We start from the raw sequence: 18,067 nt of genomic DNA, 5'->3' as shown, positions 1-18,067 counted from the left end.
GCAGTACTACGGCATTTCCCTTCTATAGAGCTAGCTCACCATAGACTTCAAAGTATGGCTCAAACATGTACATGCTCTCCCAGCTTGACTGTGAAATACAGGTTTTATTTTAGAACTAGTACTGAAGTGGTTTTGAAAAGTCACCAAGGCTGGAGCAGGAGTCATAAATCCTGAATTTTAGCTTCATGCTGTGACTCTCAGCATGCTTTCTATTATTTGCCTTTGCAAACACCATTAGCACAGCAATAGTTTGGCTTGTTGATATTTAGCTCCCTGGATCTTCAGGAGTGGGCCAGCTTTCATAGCCATTTTTGCAGAATGCTGTATTTGAGGAAAATGTGCAAATAAACATTGAACTAGGTTGCCCTAGGTTACAGTGGGACTAGGATTCAGGGTGCCCTTAAATTCTCTGCTTCAACCACTGCACACCCCCGCCCCCCAAATGAACACACACTCATCCCTTCTCATAAGCATGTTGGGAGGATCTTTAGCTCAAGGTCGACCTTACCCTGTTATCTTCCTACCTCAAATTGTGGTCAATTACTTCATCTAAAGTCACTCTCCTGAGATAAACCACAGATACCTGTGCAGAAGAGACATAAAGACCAGTCCATGCTTCTTCATACATCAGGACTGCATGGAGAGCAGGGTGAGCTGTAGCTGTGATTTGGATGGAGCAGCTGCTTTTGTGCACAGACTCTGCCCCATGGGAGTTCTGGAAGGGATCAGTGTGAGCATGGAGGAAGAGAGGAGCCTGATAATTTCCTAGGTCTCCCTCTTCTTGCTCAACAAAATCTCTGTAAGCATTGGGAGAACAATAAATTGCTCAGGAGCCTACACTCTGTTTCAGTGCCTGGCACATCAGCCCGTTTGTGGCTGCAGGCTTGGCTCCCTGTGATATTTGTCCAGATTATTCCATCTGCAAGTCCTGGTCCAGAGTCAGCACAGGGAGGTTTGGCTGGAGCTGTCTGAGGTGTCAGGCAGCCGTGTAGTTTGGAACTTTAACAGAGCTTTCCTGCTGCAAGTTACCTTCCCAAGTGGGTGGAAGAGAAATGTGTCAAAAGTTCATTGCCCTTCTCATTGGCTTTGTTCTCTCCCTGCCTGTCCCATCCTGTGTTTCCCATCCCTGACTCTTGTGCCTGTTGACTTGTGAGCTAACACAAGCATATCTGACACCCATAGACATTTAGCAGCCTGACCTTCCCCTCAGGAGCTACTAAGACTTCCCAGTCATCCCAGTCGGTCACTATGCTGGCCCTTGCTTCAACACATCTTTTCCTCCCTCAGGACCCTTTACTACTGTGTGCCTCCTCACTAGATTATGCATTCACCAAATGTGTGGTCTTCACAGCAGTTCACACCATGCAGCAGTCTGACCAGAGGCCCCCTGCTCTATCCTCCTCTGGGGCCTTTGGTGCTGAAGATAGACCTTGTTCTACGGAAAGCCATCCTTGAGCATGCCCGTGCCAGTGGGTGAGAGAATGCGCCCTTGCATGTAGCTTTTGTTCTCAGTGCACAACCCACCTCCCAGAGCAGCAGACAAACACAAACAGCCTTTTTTCCTGCAGTTTAATAAGCAAAGTGGAGCAGTGCTTCTGAGCTGGTTCTTTAACAGCAAGGGCATCTTCACGTCCTGAGCCTCATGTAAGTAAATCCATTGTCACGCTTTAGTCTTTCTTCTGTATAACTTTATGCATCAGCTTGTCTTAAACTTGTAGAAACATTTTCTGGGAAATTATGTGTGGGAGGTGGACAACTCCTTCCATGTATTGCCAGCTAATCCAGAATACTTTCCTTTAGCATAACGGTTGAGGCAGGTTTCTCAAAAGCAGCATCTTGTGCTGTTCTCCCTTTATTTTTGGCTTTAAGTCTGAGATGGGGCTCTCCTCTGGATGCATTGCATAAAATGTGGAGCCAGGAGCCCTGGCTTCTGTCTTGTGTACTGGATGCTCACGGCTGTACTAAATCCTGCTTGTGTAATATCTTTGTGAACTGGAAGGGGCTGTAGGTGTGCAAAATACTGTGTTTAGCCATTAATGTTATTAAATGTAGAGGAAAAAGAAAGTGTCCAGTTTTCCCTGGGAAACTGGAACTCTTCAACTGTTCTTCACCTTGGGAAACAGAAGAACTTTTACAACCCACCAGTGCCTTCCTCTCCCACTGTACCGAAGTACTTTGTAGCTATGAAAGCCTAAGGTTTTTGCAGCTCCTTGGGACAAAATGTTTTGCACCCCCTGGGATCTATCATCATTTCACACCTCTTCTCTTCTGCTGAGCCATCACGTCCCTCCTCCAGCATGGGAAGTGGCACAGGAGATACCACATCATCTCTGTGGAGGAAACTCAGCACAAAAGTACCTTGGAATTTGGCAACACAGCTCTCTGTAGCAGGGTGCATATCCTCCTTAATGGAAAGTAACTGTCTAAATCCTTTCGTCTTTCCCTCTTTCTCAATTTTACTGTGTGCTCTGGGGTGAAGTTTTGTTGTGCTACATTTATTTCTCCTTGCCAAGACCTTCTTTATGGCTTTGATTTAAACTGAGTCCAATCAGACACAGTGGAAGGCCGGCATGTTCCAATGCTGGGGATGAGCTCTGGGGTCTGTTTATCTTTTTTTTCCAAGGATAACAGCACATTTGTGTTTGTGTTGTGTGTCTGTCTTGGGCTTACACAAAAACTTAAGGATCTGATTCTGGTGGGTCATGCTGGCAAGTATCCAAACCCCGTAAATCTGGTCACTGTGCTTTTCCAAATGTTTATTGTGCTGTTTAAGCTTTTATGGGCTCTTGTGCATATTACATATGGTCTGAATAAATGTAACGCAGTATTGCTGTGCTTAGCTGAGATGCAGAAGAGCCTCCAAGGGAACCATTAGACCTGGGGCAGCTGTTCCTGGCATTTGGAGATGAGTTTCTTGGTTGACCTTTGCAGGATTGGTGGCTTCAGCCGTGTTCTGTTGGGTTTTAAAGGCCACTTGATCTGAGGTTGTAGGGGCAAAGAAGGAAAGGCTTACAGTTTCTTGGATTGAGTCCAGGATTCTTGAAGCAAATCTCCCCTTTTTGAAACCCTAATAAAAAGGCCTGCATTTTTGCATGTATTTGCTGTCTTTCCTCTGTGCTGCTGCTGAGGCAAAGTCTGCTCTGATGCCAGTGGCACTCAGGAGAAGCCTTTAAGGAATCAGTGGATGAACGATGGAGCAAAAGACACCTGCATCGCTGTGAGAAAACACCTACAGACTCCATCTAAGAGCCAAGGCTGAACTGCTCCTTCATACAGATGGCAAAGAGAATAGTCCCTGCCCCTCTGAGCCTACAGCTCCTCTTTGATCCTGGAGATCAAACATGAGCCAGTCAGACTGAGCCAGCCAGACTCCAGCTGGTGGGAGCAGGGGCAGAAACAGGCACATACAGGACTTGTGTTTGAGTGACAGCGTGTGGAAGTGGTACCCTCTCGTGTCATAGCCCTGGCAGCATGCAGGGAGTGTGCATGCTGCTGGGAGAGTGCCACAGTCCTGCTGCTTCGCATCCTTGCTCACTTCTGTCCCAACTGGATTCAGGAAATAAACTGCAGAGAAAACCTAGCAAGGCTCTAACCAGCCCTAACAGCTGTAAAAGCAGCCAAGCCAAGACCTTGGGATCTTCAGATAATGTCCTGCAGTTCAGATGGGGCCTTTCCTACTTCATCTCCAAGCTCTACTTCTAGCGCTGTCACTTCACTTCCACCACTAACCACACTGGCCCCAGGAAAATATGGGCTTGCAGTTTAGCTCACTGCCAACACTGGCTTTCCTTAGCATGGGTTTTCTGCTTCCTTGCCCCTGCCCTGTCTGGCTATTCAGATTGCAAGTTTGGGGGCAGAAACAAAACAGGTTTGTGTTTCTGCAGCAGACATACAGGCCCCTGTTTGGGTTAGCCATTAGGGCTAATGTAACCTATACCATAAATAATTGCTCTCTGCTGGGGTAAACACTGAAATAGTGGAGGCTTCACAGAGGCAGAGGAGAGGGATGGAGGAGGCAGATGGAGATGAGACTGGAAGGGGGGGGGGGGGGGGGGGGCAGAAGCCCTGGGAATCCAAGGCAGCCCTTTGCCTCTGGAGAGCTGAATTTGACACTGCCAAATCTGTTCTGATTGCTTTTTGTTTCTTAGGTTTTTTATTGAGACTAAAATTCAGATACCCACTCGGTGTCAGCTCAAACGTAGCATCAGTGACAAAACAGCTGAAAAAGAAAGCAATGGAGAAAAAAGTTCATTTGCTACTGGAGCTAGCACACTCCTGGCTGTAAAAAAGGGTGTTTTTCTCTTCCTTCCCCATTGCTTCAGGCTGAGGATTAAAATGTGGGTTACTGCTGGTTATGCTGAGATAGGAGCAAAACCTCATGTAGCTGCTACTACGTTTAGAGAATTCCTTTTGCTAGGTACCTGATGTGTGAGGAGGAGTGACAGCACATGTTGCAACCCACATGGATGTGAAAGTGTTAATGTTTTAGACCCTGATCCTCAGGAACACGGGGACACTGAACAGTGTGGCAGTGTTTTGACACCTAGAAGCAGGGCAAGGAAAGAAGGCATCTGTCGGGCTTGACAGAACCTTTTGAAGCATTTTTCTCTGGATAGAGGGGTTTTCCTCTGACCTCTAAAATGTGAATACATTTGGTGCAAGGTCATTTATGGAAGAAATCTCTTCTGCTGCACTGTCCTTTCTTCAGCCTTGAGGCTATTAACATCTCTTGGGTCAGAGACACGGGAAGGATAAATGTAAACAGTGGGTAGCACTAACACTCTGGTTGTGACAGACTACAGCTTGCATGATACCGCCAGTTTCACTTCACCCTGGCTAGCTGAATTGGGGAAATAATAATAGGAAACAATAGGAAAATGATTATTCTGGCATGCAGATGGCCAGCCAAGGCCAGCATGCCACTGAGATCCTTCCTGTGCCATGCTGTGAGGACTTTCCTTGGGCTGCAGTGAGGTAGAGGCTGTGAACCACTTCCCCACAGAGCAAACAAAGTCCAGCACTCGGGAAGATCCTGCAACAAATTCTTGGTTCTTGCTGCAAGGGCAGGCACATGGTGTTTGGCATAGAGAGACATCTCTCAGGGGTTGTATAATGGTACAGGGCAGACACCATGTGTGGTAAAGCTGTTGATGTCAACTGAGTTACCCCGGGGGTACATCAGTCCATAGGTTTGGAGGCATGAGGTGGGGCAGTTTATTACTCAGCTTTGCACCATGCTGTGGCGCACATCCTGCTTTCCGCTGCTGCGCTTCTGTTGTCGGTGTTGCTGCTTTGACTTGCAGGAAGGTCTGAACCTGCCTGTGCAGAGCTCACAGAAGGAGAAGCGTTGCAAAGTGCTGACTTGGCAGGTCACAAACATTCTCCCTCCCCTTGCTCAGCCCAGTGACTCCTCAGCAGGCTGTTCCCATTAGAAGCTACACTGCTAATTCCATCTCTGTGTGCAGCTGCTCCCCAAAACCTGTGGTTGACCTGCTTTTTCTGAAAGGGGAAAAATAACAGTGATCATGAGCAGAGACTGAGGTGAGCGTTGTCTGAATCTGAGGGGGGCTCAGGACGTGGGATCACAGCAGTGGGTTTGCCACAACAGCTGATATTTGAAATCAGGTTTTAGGGAGACCCATTTACTGGATTGATTGCTCCCAGGTTTGGAAAGTCAACAGTTTTGAAAATGGAGAGCAAATCCCAGAGTCCTACAGTGCTGCAGCCACTTGTTCAACCATATACAAAAGCATTTGAAAGTGTGCTGCTAATGGGAAATGCTACCCAGGGTTTCATCGCTTCAGGATGTAAAGCCTGAATAAAGCCTGTGCTGTGTGCTGCAGAACTGGGGGACACCTTAACCAAATTCAGTATTTTATATATCTGGGACTTGCCTATCTGTAAAATTAAGAGAATAAGCTAAATTGATCAAACTTTCCTCAAAATAATGGGCTTTTCTGGGAGTCCACCTGGCTATTCGGCTCCCTCAGGGTTTGGAGGATCTGGCAGGGGAAGTGCCAAATGTGTGGAAAGTGCCATTACTGTCATGCAGTTTGTTGGCAGCTTCCTTTTGCCTTCAACATCCATGACAATCATTGGCACTGCCAGGTAGGCACTGTACTTATGTCTGGAGTGTGTCTGAGAGCAGGGGAGTAGGTGGAGGAGAAGTGGTACAGAGAGGGCTTTTTGCTGGAATAACCCAATGGATTCTGTTTCTCTACTCCTCCGTCAAACAACCTCAGTGTGTAATACTGAAACCTGAAGCTGGGAATGACATGCTGCTGTTTGAGCTTCCCGAGTTCACATCAGTCCTGTTTGAAAGCAGAAGTGAGGGCAGAAGGTCTCAGTGCAACCATGCAGTGTGTTCCCTTGAGCCATTTCCAGTTGCTTTTGGGCTGCTTAAAGCCATGTATTCTTTTATTATCATTTAGAGAGGTTTATCCCCAGCCACTCGTTTCTGCTCGCTTCTTCTTCCTCACTGGGGTTTCTCCCATGTCTTCCCTACACGAGAAGGAGTGGAAATGTTCATTTGCTGCTCTGCAGCACAGAGAGGACAAGAGGGAGCATAAGGAATGCACAAGATCCACTTTGCAGGGAGAAGCACTTGGAGAGGAGCCCTTGAAGTGGGGAACTTTGCCAGCTGTTTTATCCTTCTGTGTCCAGCTTGGTGCTCTCACCTTTCCCCTCTCACACTGGATGTTGAATCAGCTGTTTGTGCAGCCCCGTGCGGTGCTGGGGACAAACGCTCTGGCAGAAGGGTGGGGAAAGGGAACAAATAAAGGGTTTATAGGGATAGTTTGTTTGGCCATAAACAGCCTGCTGCAGACTTGTGCTCACAGGACAAACCAAACCACCGGAGCTGCTGTTCCACTTTCTTCCCCAGGCATTGGGGCTGGGTAGGAAGAGAGTGCCAGGGGCAGCCTGCTCCTCCATGCCTCCTTCCTCTGCACGTCCCAGTGCTGCGACCTCCCCACCCTGCAGGGAGAGGGGAGGGAGGTGGGAAATGGGATGACAAGGACAAACTTCCTTCAGTGGAGCCCTGTTGAGGGCCAGTTGTTATCACAAGAGAGCAGCCCTGGTGCAGGCAGCCTATCCCGCTTTCCTGAGCCCCCTGCCCTGCTCACCCTCAGCACAGGAGCCTGCTGACTCCAGCACATGGTTCTGCCAGCTTTGCCTGCAGATACCTGTGCATCCCAGAAAGACAAGGGCTCGTGGCTTGGCAGCACAGAGGGAAATGTGGTCCAAGCCGCATGAGAGGAAGAGGCAAGTTAGCACCAAGCTGCCCAGAGCATGGCTGCCCATGGAATGGCTCCGCTGCTGCATGTATTGTGTTGGGAAAGCTGAGCTGTGTCTGCTGGGTGCTCATTGGCTTTGTGTGCTATGGCAAGCGGCTTCATCTCCTTCCTGGGCTCTGTCTGCCATGCACTGACATAGCAGCTTCTTGAGACAGACCCCGCGCTCCTTCAAAAGCCAGAGAGCAGTGTATAGGGTTAACCCTATCCAAATTCTGTCTCAACACACTTCAGTCCTCATTCATGTCTCCCAGTGTGAGGTGGAAGGAGATGGAGGAGTAAGCACATGTCCCTTCATCCCCACTGCCCAAGGGGAATGCTACACTGAAGGTGGGAAGCAAATTGTGCTGGGCTGGAAGTTCCCACTGAAGGCAGAGCAGTCCCTGTGTTGCACTGTCCCCTGTTGCTAGTCTAGGGATGGATCCCCAAAAGCCTTCTTAGCTCTAAAAGCAAAGTACGGTGCCGCAGGTGGAGTGTGTATCAGCAACCTCAGTGTGAGAGCGACAGCATCTGGGCCACCTCAGCAAGGTGGTGGCGATGCTGCCTGTACATCATTCATCAGATTGTTCGTGGGTCCTCTCCGCTGAACCTTGCTGGCTGAAGATGGCTCTTGAATCCAAGGTCTTTAACATTTAGTGAATACCACTTGAAGGCAAATGCTGTGATATCTGATGTGACTCAGCTGCTGCTGTTGGGTCTCCCTTTGGTGGAGACCTTGTTTCTTCTGTTGCCTTTTTGTTTCTTGTTCCCCATTCCAACTGCTGCTCTTGTCAGTGGTGACACAACTCATTTGGTTCTCAGCAGATCCAGTGTAGGGCCACCTATGGGCACTGCTTGTCAGCAGTGGGCTAAGGTATCCTCCAGGAGCAGTGTCGGGAGAGGGCTGATATCCTGAGTGCTGCTGCAGGGAGGACGCGTGAGGAGAGCGGCATGAAGATCAAGAGGGGGAAGGCTATGCTCCTGGAGACCACGTGCCAGGAGATGAATTGGACTCTATGTCAGCAGGAGGCCTCACCAGTAGGGAGGGAACAGCTTCCTTTCCCAGCCTTGCACAAGCTCTTTCCGCGCGTCCTGTCCTTCATTTGTGCAGACTACAGTGAGACTGTAGTAAAATGGGGTTGGTGTCTAGTGTCTTCCTCCCATTGCTGGTGTCTGTTTTACAAAGAGCTTTCTCTGGGAGAGGCCCCTTCACTCCGACTTCCCATTCTTCACTAGCAATGGCTGGCACAGCAAACCAAGCTCCCAGGTGGGCAGGGCTTCATCTGCCCCGTGTCCTTTCCCTTTCCAGGAAGCCAGGAGAGGTACTTCTCAGCACACTTCATTGTGCTGGAGTGCAGCCAGTGACTTTAACAGGCACGTCCACCCCTTGTCTACAAGTGCTCCATGCTCACCTTTGCCTGAGAGGGCAGAGACTTCTGGCTGGTATTCACACAAAACTTGTCTTAAAGTCCATAAAGTCAAAAGCCAGTTCATGCATGGAACAGTATTTTGTTCTTGTGTGCACGGGTGTGTATGTGTAGACGTGTACAGCCATTCTACCACAGCTGTAGCTCGCTGTCCCTGTGTCTGGCTTTCTATATAAAATGAATGGCAATGCTCACACTTCACAGGCAACCTGCAGACCATCCTGGCTGAGAAACCTCACCCATGAGACACGCAAACTTAACATTTATCAAGGTTTTCACTTGGTGTCTCTTGCAGAACTCTCCTACCCTCTTGCAAAGCCAGATTTGTTGCACAGCTTGTTGCAGCCTTTATAAATAGCTCCACTTGATGACAAGGGGTCAGGCATGGGAAGGTCCCGTGTTATGGGCTTTGCAGGCAGCTACTGCCACGCCGTGGGGAGATGATGCTTTACATGAGTTTACTGCGCAGCAAAAAGGCATAGGCTGAGCTGTTAAAAAATGCCTTTGGTTGGTGTGGACATTGGACACGGCGGCACGTTCGTTCTGATCTCTTGGGATGCGCCCTGCCTCACTCCCTTGCCATGCTCTTCTGGCAAAGCTCACTTTCTGTTGGCTCTCGTATTTCAGAGAGCAGGAATTCCTCTAGACAACAGTAGGAAAGCCTGTGATGTTGCTACGTACATATATGAAATAGCTTTTCCACCTGGCTTCTTATTAGGTGTTATAGTCCTATCTTTTTCCATTGGTCTTATGATGATAGCAAATTTTTTGGATTTGATAGCATTGCATCTAAGACTTAGTGATGGAATGGGAAAGAAGCAGACTTGTGGTCTTGGACATTAATACTAATGAGTCCAGAACCACACCTGGATCAGAAATTTGTGAGCATATGGAAGAGATTGAAAATTATCTAATTGTCTCTTTAATACTCACCACTGGACTGAATCATCTCCCCAGGCCTGGGAAGCTGTGCTGATCACCAGGCTCTCCTTGCTCCTGCTCCACTAAACTGGAGAGCTGACTTGGAAAGGGAAACCTTTCTCATCCCCAGCTTTGGCTGTGCCGGGGCACTCGGCAGGGTTTCAGTGTGGAAGGTGTCACTGGCTTGCTTGCATTTTTGGCTGTGAAAGTCAGTGACAGCTCTTCTTACAGCCAGATTTCGTGCGTGATCCTGTTAGAGGAGTGTCAGCACCTAATCTGGGTGTTTGCTCTCGTCCAGATTGTATTGCCAGTGCATTGCATGTGCAGCTTGACACGCTGAATATTAATCTGGGTTTTGGCTTCCTTGACCCAGGAAGGACCCCACCCCACATCTGCTCAGGCTCCCTTGGGCTCCTGCCTAATCACACTGATGCTCCCTTAGCAAAGCTCGAGAAGGTCTTTCCCTTCACAGCTTCCCAGGCACAGCTCTTCCCCGGGTGGCAGGGACTGATCCTGCTTGTCCTATATGTTTCCCATTTGTCCGTCCATCTGTCCATCCATCTGTCAGTCCATCCATCCATCCATCCATCCATCCCTTCCTCTGCAGCACAGTGGTATCTGCAGATCACATACAGTCCTTACAGGAATCTGGCAGCCAGCAGCTTATCACCTCTTGGCCAGGCTGAGTTATTCCCTGCCAGTCCCTGCTCCTGCCTTGCAGTAAGACGAACAGCTGTCCACGTTGCTCCATTTAACCCAGCATGGGGAGCAGGTTGGAGCCATAAAACCTTTGAAAACTGATGGAACAAGGACAAATTTCCAGTCAAAGCCATCCAAATGCTGCTCTGAAGGAAAATCGCTCTTCATTTGCGGGTGAAATGGAAGACTCTGTGCAAGAGCAGGAGTGGTGCAGAATAAAGATTTAAGTGATTGAGTAAAGGAAAGAATGATGACTCCTGGGGAAAGAGGAGAGGGGCCTGGGACCTTTTTAACCTGATTTAATCAAGCAATTTGTGATGTTTTACAATTGCAAGCAACCATCTGACCCAGAGCTGGGCAATTTGCAAGCCACAGAGTTATGAACTGCTGGTAAAATGGTCTTAAGAGGAAAATACATTTGCAGTTATGAACTGAAAAACCTGAGCAACAGCTCTTGAGGTTTTAGAGCCATGTCCAGCTGTTGCTGGGAAGACTGGGGTCTCTGCCCTTCTCATGGCCTCCCACTGGTCATCAGTGCCTGGAGCAGTTTCTGGCCAAGCCCCCTCAGGCAAGGACTGCTTGGGCCATGGGGTGCCTTGCAGGAGAGGAGCTGGGGCTGCAGGTCCTGGGCATCCTTATCCTATGCAAATGGGTCAATGACCTGTGAAGGGAGGAGAAGCTGGGAATAACCCCCAGTGATGGTGATGCTGACCAAGCCTGTGGTGCTATGGGCTGACCAGGCTCTGATTTGAGCCAGCTGCCTGTGGTCCCCTGGGCTTGGAAAGAGAAATTTCTTCAAAGTTTCTGAGAAGAGGCACCAGTCTCAGTCCAGTTACTTAAAGCCATTAATTTTGTACTAACTGGTTAGTTCTCAGAAGGGCTGAGCATTCCCAGCTGTGACAGAGGCCCCCCTTGTTGCAGGGCCAGCTTCAAACGGGATGTGCCTGGGCTAATTGTTTCTGGATTTGACCAAGTAGAGTTTTCTTTCTCTTCTGGGAAACTGGCTGGTTTTGTGCCCATGGTATTTGCAGAGCGCTAACGAAGCCCCCTCCCTTCGCAGTGCTGCCTTCCTGCTTAAGGTGCTGTTCCCTGAAGATGCGCTTTTTCCTTTTCAAGGCTTTTGATCTATTTTCCTATGTCAGAAAACTCAAACAGGCAGCATGTGAAGCTGGCTGGGGCCAGTGAGCATTGCTGGGGGCGGCAGCTTTGATCCTCTGTGGGAGCTTTGCAATGAACTTGATCATGCATTTTTCATCATTTGCTGTGTGTGCGCGTGTGTGTGTGCTTTGAAGGGGGTACAGGCACTGATCCTGAGGCTGCACTCGGCACAGGGGTAAAACCCACTCACAGTTCACCACTGCTCCAAATCCTTTGCATCCCAAGGGTAACTCCACCTTCAGTTACCCTACATGAAACTTGACCCTGACATCTAATAGCTAGGGAGCTGTTCCTGTCTTTAATCTCTCTGACAGTGCCTAGTCAGGGCTTTTTGAAGAATTCTGTTGGTCTTTTTTTTTTTTTTTCCCATATAAGCATTAATTTTCTTTATCTGGAGTTTTGTGACCTTTTTCCTTGGAAGCCTACTAGGGGAGCTTGAGTTGGAAGAGAGCTGGATTTGTGATCCAAGTATGAGTCTTTCACTGTTAATTGTATTAGCATTCATAATTGTATGCACATTTATAAGCTGTCACCATTGCCTTTCAAAACATGGGGCAGGACATCAAAAAGGTTATGTCTGCTCAGATATCAGCAGACAAGCAAGAAGTTAAATTGCCTGATACCTTAGAAGCTATGGTGTGAGCTGTTTTGTCTTCATTATATCAAAAGTGACATAGGAAAAATAAGTCTGGAATTAGGCTTTTAAAGCTTATTAGCTTTCAAGATTTAATTAGTAGGAAACAGGCTGTTTGATGGAGGTTTGAGGTGCCCTGTGCCTGCCATCCCTGTTGGGGGGGCATGGGCTCTGCGTATCCAGCTCTGTGGAAGAACTCATTGTTTAGGGCTACGGCAGGACACAGGAGATAAGTGGAAGGAAAGGGTTAAGAAGTCCTGAATTCACATTCTCTTTCTGCTGCAGATTTGCTTTACTGGAGCTACTTCATCTCCCTGTGCATGGCTTAGTCTGTGTTTTAGCTCTCAGGCCAACTCCCAGTAGAGGATACCTGTGGCTGATGGGTAACACAGCAGTTGAGACTTTCTAAAGCCCCCCTGGTGATGGGAAACATCAAATCTGTGCTTTGGAAATACGTATTTTATGAACATTAAATACATGGACATACATGCATGCTTCATCCCTGGTCCTGCCAGCCGCATGTATCTATAGACATTTGTCTTTTTAGGTATTGCCATTTTTGCCATGGCACGATCAAGCGTATTGAGCTGAATACATTTCACCAACAGACCTTTTGCAAGGCAGATGGTTTTTGCAATTATGGAACCCTGCTTGAACAGGGATATCGGCAGAAGAGGTTGTCGGGGCAAGGGAAATGAAAGTGTTGCCTCTAACTGAATGGAAACGTTTTGGTTCCCCGAGTGCTTTCCACGCACTGAACCCAACATGCCTTGAGTGTGCTCTTTGCCTGGTGGTGGATCACATCTCACAGAGGTGACCGCAGGGACTTCTCAGTCACAGATGCAGAGTGTTTCTTGACAGCCTTGTGCCATCCACAGCCCAGCATCTTTCATATAGGTGCCGGCACTTTCATTCTTTACCTGTGTAGAGCAGGTCTCACTTCATGGTCGGTGCCCTCACAGATGCTGCCACAGTGCAAGTAAGAATTAATCGTGCCTGGCCTCCATCAGAGGGAGAATCATTGCCTCCCAGAGCCCCCGGAGGATGCTGCGTGCAGCGGATGCAGCCGGCAGAGGGAGCGTGGAGCATTGCACACTGCTTGTCTCCTGTTAAATGCAGCGCCCTGCAAACCTGCGTCTTTCTTGCCTCTTCTCGGCAGACTGCTAAGTGGGAACAGAGCAGTGCGATAACGGATTGTTTATTATGGAAACATGCCATTTTTAGTAGATTTACAAGCAGCTTTGTGGAGCTCCTGAGCAGTCTGTAGTTTTGTTTTTAGTCCGTTACCCATCTTGATACATCGTTGGTATATGTCTAACCATGGCTGTAGAAGACGCTAGCGGGGACACGATGGGGCCAATGAATAGGAGATAGAATGCAGCTGTCAGGCAGCATTTCTTCCAGGGGTTTGAGGAGTACCAGCAGGCTGTGTCAGCCTGGCAGTGACTGTTTCTCAGTGACTGACTTTACAGTCAGACTATTTTGTAGCTCCTTCAAGGAAGGCCCTGTGGTTTAGCAGCTTCACAGATGGCTGCATTGCATTTAGAGCAAAGTGAAATAACACTGGTTCCTCCCATCCTCTGCTGCCTTACCCTGAGAAATTAGCAGCCTCTTTTGGGAGCTGCTAGTCAAAATCCCAGCTCTGAACACCTCCAGACTTTCAGCAAAGTTTGAAACCAGTTTAGGAGCTGAATTTCAAGTCTGCTTTTCCCATGCCAAAACCCCCAGAGTTGAATACCTGGGAACTATGGAGGTGGGTTAACTCACGGACCAAATACACTCGGAACTTTTCATTGTCTACCTCTAATTCATCAGCTTTCCCAAAATAATATGTCTAGCATAGTCCATACCACATTTGCTGCTGTAATCACCACTGAAACCAGGATAGGTTAGAAATCCATATGTGGATCCGCGTCTGGGTGAATTTGGCAGACAGAAAGCAGTCCCCAAAAGGCAATTTCTTCCTATCGAATCATCTGCCAATTTTAACAGTTTTGATTTATGCTTTTTAATGTTACTGAGCTCTTTGCTGAAAGAGTTGAAGGCTATCTCCACTGGCGCTGCTATTGAATGAGCCACCTCGGGAGCAAGACCGGCTTCCAGAGTAGCTGGGAGTTTTGCATCTTTTACATGTGAGGTTTCTCTGCCTGTCTCGTTGGTCTCCTGCACTTCCTTAGCTCAAACAAGTGTTTCCAATTACAGAAAATATGTGACATCCATGAGTCATGGTTGGGTTTTGGGCACTGTGGATTTAACGGAGCCCAGGTACAAGGGTTAAACCTGCTCCGTTACCTGCTGCTGCAACCTAGAGTAGAGAAGCAATGTGCCATGTGAGTGAATAACCCTCCTGGCTCCTCTAATGAAACTATTTTGGTTTGGTTTGGGTTTTTTCATTTTTTATTACTTACCCCTGAAAGAGGAAATTAATTGGTCCAGTTGGAAGTGTACAAGGGCTGTTTTGTGTGTGGAGGACCAAAGCAGGTGAGCAGTTCTTGGAATTGCTTGGATAGTAGACAAGAGCATGGAGTAAGAGACCGACAAGAGGGTAGTTAGTTTACATAGAAAGACTGAACACAGTCGTCTGGAAAGTAGATCATCTTTCTGAAAGGCACAAAGAAGAAAAATAATGACTCCAGATTCATCCCTTGTGTAATTCTTTTGAAGTTGGTGGCTTACACCAGGATGATTTAACCCCATTAATTTTAATGGGTCACTGCAGTGTCCCAAGAGTTGCTTTTTGCTGTGCTGCGTTCTGAGGCAGAGATAAAGCAGAGCCTCAGTGTCTGGGCTAAAGCCCAAGCTTGGTGTCCCCATAGGGCTGGCTTGGGCTTGTCCACATTGTGGCTGACTCCAGTTGGAGAGGGAAAAGGATGCAGGAGAGGATGATGTGTCTGAGCCCCTGTCCCGTGATGGCTGGGTGCTGCCAGGACATTGTCGTGAGCCATAATCTGCCTAAAAAGCTGTATCTGGTTTGAAAACCAAGGACAGCCAAGCTAAGAGCACTCACTGGAGTTAACACTGACCCTCACCCTGCTGTGAGTCCGCTCATTCAAAGTGATTAACACAGGGAGAGACAAGAGGTGTGGAGCAGTGTGTCAAAGAAAGGAGGCTGAAACTGAGCAGAAACCAGCAACAGAGGAGCCCTGATGGGGCTCAGTAGGCAGAGAGCGAAAGTCAGTGCCCTCGACACATGACAGGGACTCAGGGGCTGTGTCTGGGGACAGGGATAAAGCACATTTACCACCTGTTGATCAAAGCAAGCCATCATAGCAGGAGTTGGCCATGCATAGTTAAAAAGCCCATGTATCACAGCAGGGAAGATTTAATCTGCTGCCAGGAGGGAAGGATGTGTGTTTGTCACCAGTTGTCAGACAGCTGAAGGGATGGTGGCAGACAGAGCTGTAGTGCTTGGGCAGAAAGCTATCGTGCCCCAACCTCATCAAGCAGCATCACATTGTGCATCGTGCTCAGCCCCTGCTCCTTGGGGACCTCAGAGCCAGCCTTGTGCCTCAGCTCTCTGCTTTCTGCATGCAGAAAGGCTCTCATGAGCCTTCCTCTGAGGGACATTTGCAGTTTTCCTCTCCTCTTGCTGTCCTATTTTGAGGGTGGCAGAGGTTTCACCTGTCTCCCTGTCCTTTGCAAGTATTGCTGAAGAACTGACCGGACAGCAGGAAATGAGCTATGAGGAGCAAGCAGGTGGACTATAATGAAATGAAGTGCTAAATCTTCATCCAAACTTTCTTAGTAACATGGAGGAGGAGGAAGGCCACGTTTGGTGAAGGTTGGGTGTAAAGTAAACCCTAAGCAGCCTGCTTTTATCAAGGCATCATCTGTTCCTTAGTTTCTTGCAGAAGGAAGGGAAGACAAGCATTGCTGTGTCTCTGGGCATTTATCTCGTGACAGACTTGACATGACTGGACAATGGGTCCGGGGAGAGGGTCGCGGTAGGGAAGGACATATCACATGTTGCAGTAAGAGTTGCTCAGTAAACTCAGTAACTTAACTTCTGATATTCTCTATTTAATCTCATTGGTCTATAGTCTTCTCCCAGTCACACATTGTAATGCAAACTCTGTAAAATCACTTCCTAGCTAAAGCAGATCAGAAAATCCCTCTGGATTAGCAAACTGATCTGTAAAAACCTTTATAAAATAACAATGCATCTGGCCTTGAATTATATCTTCTGAAAAGCAGAAGGGAGGGGAGCTCAGCTCTGGTCCTGCACTTGAGTCACAACAACCCCATGGAACACTACAGGCCTGGGGAAGTGTCTGGAAAGCTGCTCGGCAGAAAAGGACCTGGGATGTTGGTGGACAGACAACTGAAGATGAGCCAGCTTGTGCCCACGTGGCCAAAAGGGCCAATGGTGTCCTGGCCTGTATCAGCAATAGTGTGGCGGCAGGGCCAGGACAGTGCCCTGTACTGGGCACTGATGAGGCTGTACCTCAAATTCTGTGTTCAGTTCTAGGCCCCTCATGACAAGAGAGGCATTGAGGTGCTGGAGTGGGTCCAGAGGAGAATGAGGCTGGTGAAGGGTCTGGAGCACGAGTGCGATGAGGAATGGCTGAGGAAACTGGGGGTGTTCAGTCTGAAGAAGTTGTGTGGGAACTTCTCACTCTCTCTGGCTATCTGAAAGGAGGTTGTGGTGAGATTGGTGTGGGTCTCTTCTCCCAAAGAGCAAGTGATAGGACAAGAGGAAATGGTCTCAAGTTGCACCAGGGGAGGTTTAGATTGGATTTTAGGAAAAGCCTTGTGACCAAAAGTGTTCTCAAGGACTGAAGCAGGCTTCCCAGGGAAGTGGTGGAGTCACCATCCCTGGGAGTATTTAAAAGGTGTGTAAATGTGGCATTTGGGGACATGGTTTAGTGGTGGACTTGGCAGCGTTAGGTTTATAATCGAACTCCCTGATCATTAAGGTCCTTTCCAACTAAATTATGATATGATTCTATGAATTTCAAAGGTTGTTCTTGCAAACATGTGGGTATCAGAAACTTATGTGTGCTGGTACATTTACATGTGGATGCATCTTGTACATGTGCCTCTCTCTTTTGGAGGGAGAAGTGGTCAGATATAAAGGGTGAAACTGAATTTGCCTAAGTCCAAGGTAAGTTTGCAGTTCACCCCAAGGGCTGGAACAAGCGCTGCTGCTGCTCTGCATCTCCCAAGGAGGAATTTTAACTGTGCCCATGCAAAGACAGGTGGAAGAGTCCCAGCAAAACCTCATTTCTCCATCAGGTTATTTTAAGTAATCACAACAATTCCCTTCACATCACACACAGCTGCCTGCACAGTGCCTTGTGCAGCCTCTTCAAGGGTAGCATGTGCTGGCAGTATAAGGGAGTTTGAATGCCACAGGATTCTCTGGGAAATTAAGCCTTTTCTGTAGCAAATGAAATGAATTAAAAGTGCAGGTGCTGCTGAAATCCTGCCTACGTGTCCTCATCTGTGAGCAGCATCTCTAACCGAAATATATGCTGTGATGTGTTAGTGCAGTTTGCTACCACAACTCTGAGGTCCTGCAATCAGCCCATAAGAGCATCCTACCTGTGGACAACCCAGCGCTTCCCCACATTATAGAGCAAATAATTTTAAGTAATGGGAAACTAAAAAAAATGGCAAGCTTTTTTGAACAAAGGAGATACTAAATGTGCTGAGAAAAGTATTCGTTACTGCTCACATGCTCTGCTCAACAGTAAATGTGAACAGACCACAGCAGGTGTGAAGGGATGTGATACAGGCTTGGAAACTGTGGAGTGATCCAAGGGAAGGCCTGGGAGAAGAAGAGAAAAATGCAACATGATGATGAAATGCCAGTATTTCTATGACTGTGTTTAAGTGCAGGATCGGGGGCCATCCAGCTGTCCATTGGCCACTTTCAGCCAAAAGACAACAGCAGGCAATGGATGATCTCACCCTGCTCCTCTTAAATCGACAGATTTCCTCCACAGTTGCTTGAG

General features: G+C 48.1%; 1 protein-coding gene across 4 annotated transcripts in view; it reads left to right on the top strand.

Moving 5' to 3' along the window:
- SH3PXD2A (SH3 and PX domains 2A) overlaps positions 1–18,067 on the top strand; it is a 261,573-nt gene that overhangs the window by 131,711 nt on the left and 111,795 nt on the right. The window contains exon 1 of one of the 4 annotated variants that reach the window (XM_062601875.1): positions 1,557–1,644. The exons of the other annotated variants lie outside the window; for them this stretch is intronic. Coding sequence (XP_062457859.1) covers positions 1,643–1,644 — 2 coding nt within the window. The 5' untranslated portion in view covers positions 1,557–1,642. Of the gene's footprint in view, positions 1–1,556; positions 1,645–18,067 lie in introns of those variants that run through there. 4 annotated transcript variants of the gene reach the window in all.

This window comes from Pezoporus occidentalis, unplaced genomic scaffold, assembly GCF_034315485.1.
Source record: "Pezoporus occidentalis ecotype Australia unplaced genomic scaffold, CSIRO_AGI_Poc_V1 ctg73, whole genome shotgun sequence".
Lineage (NCBI taxonomy): Eukaryota > Metazoa > Chordata > Aves > Psittaciformes > Psittacidae > Pezoporus > Pezoporus occidentalis.
Note: the sequence above shows the minus strand (reverse complement) of the source record. Positions and strands in the feature narration are given on the sequence as shown.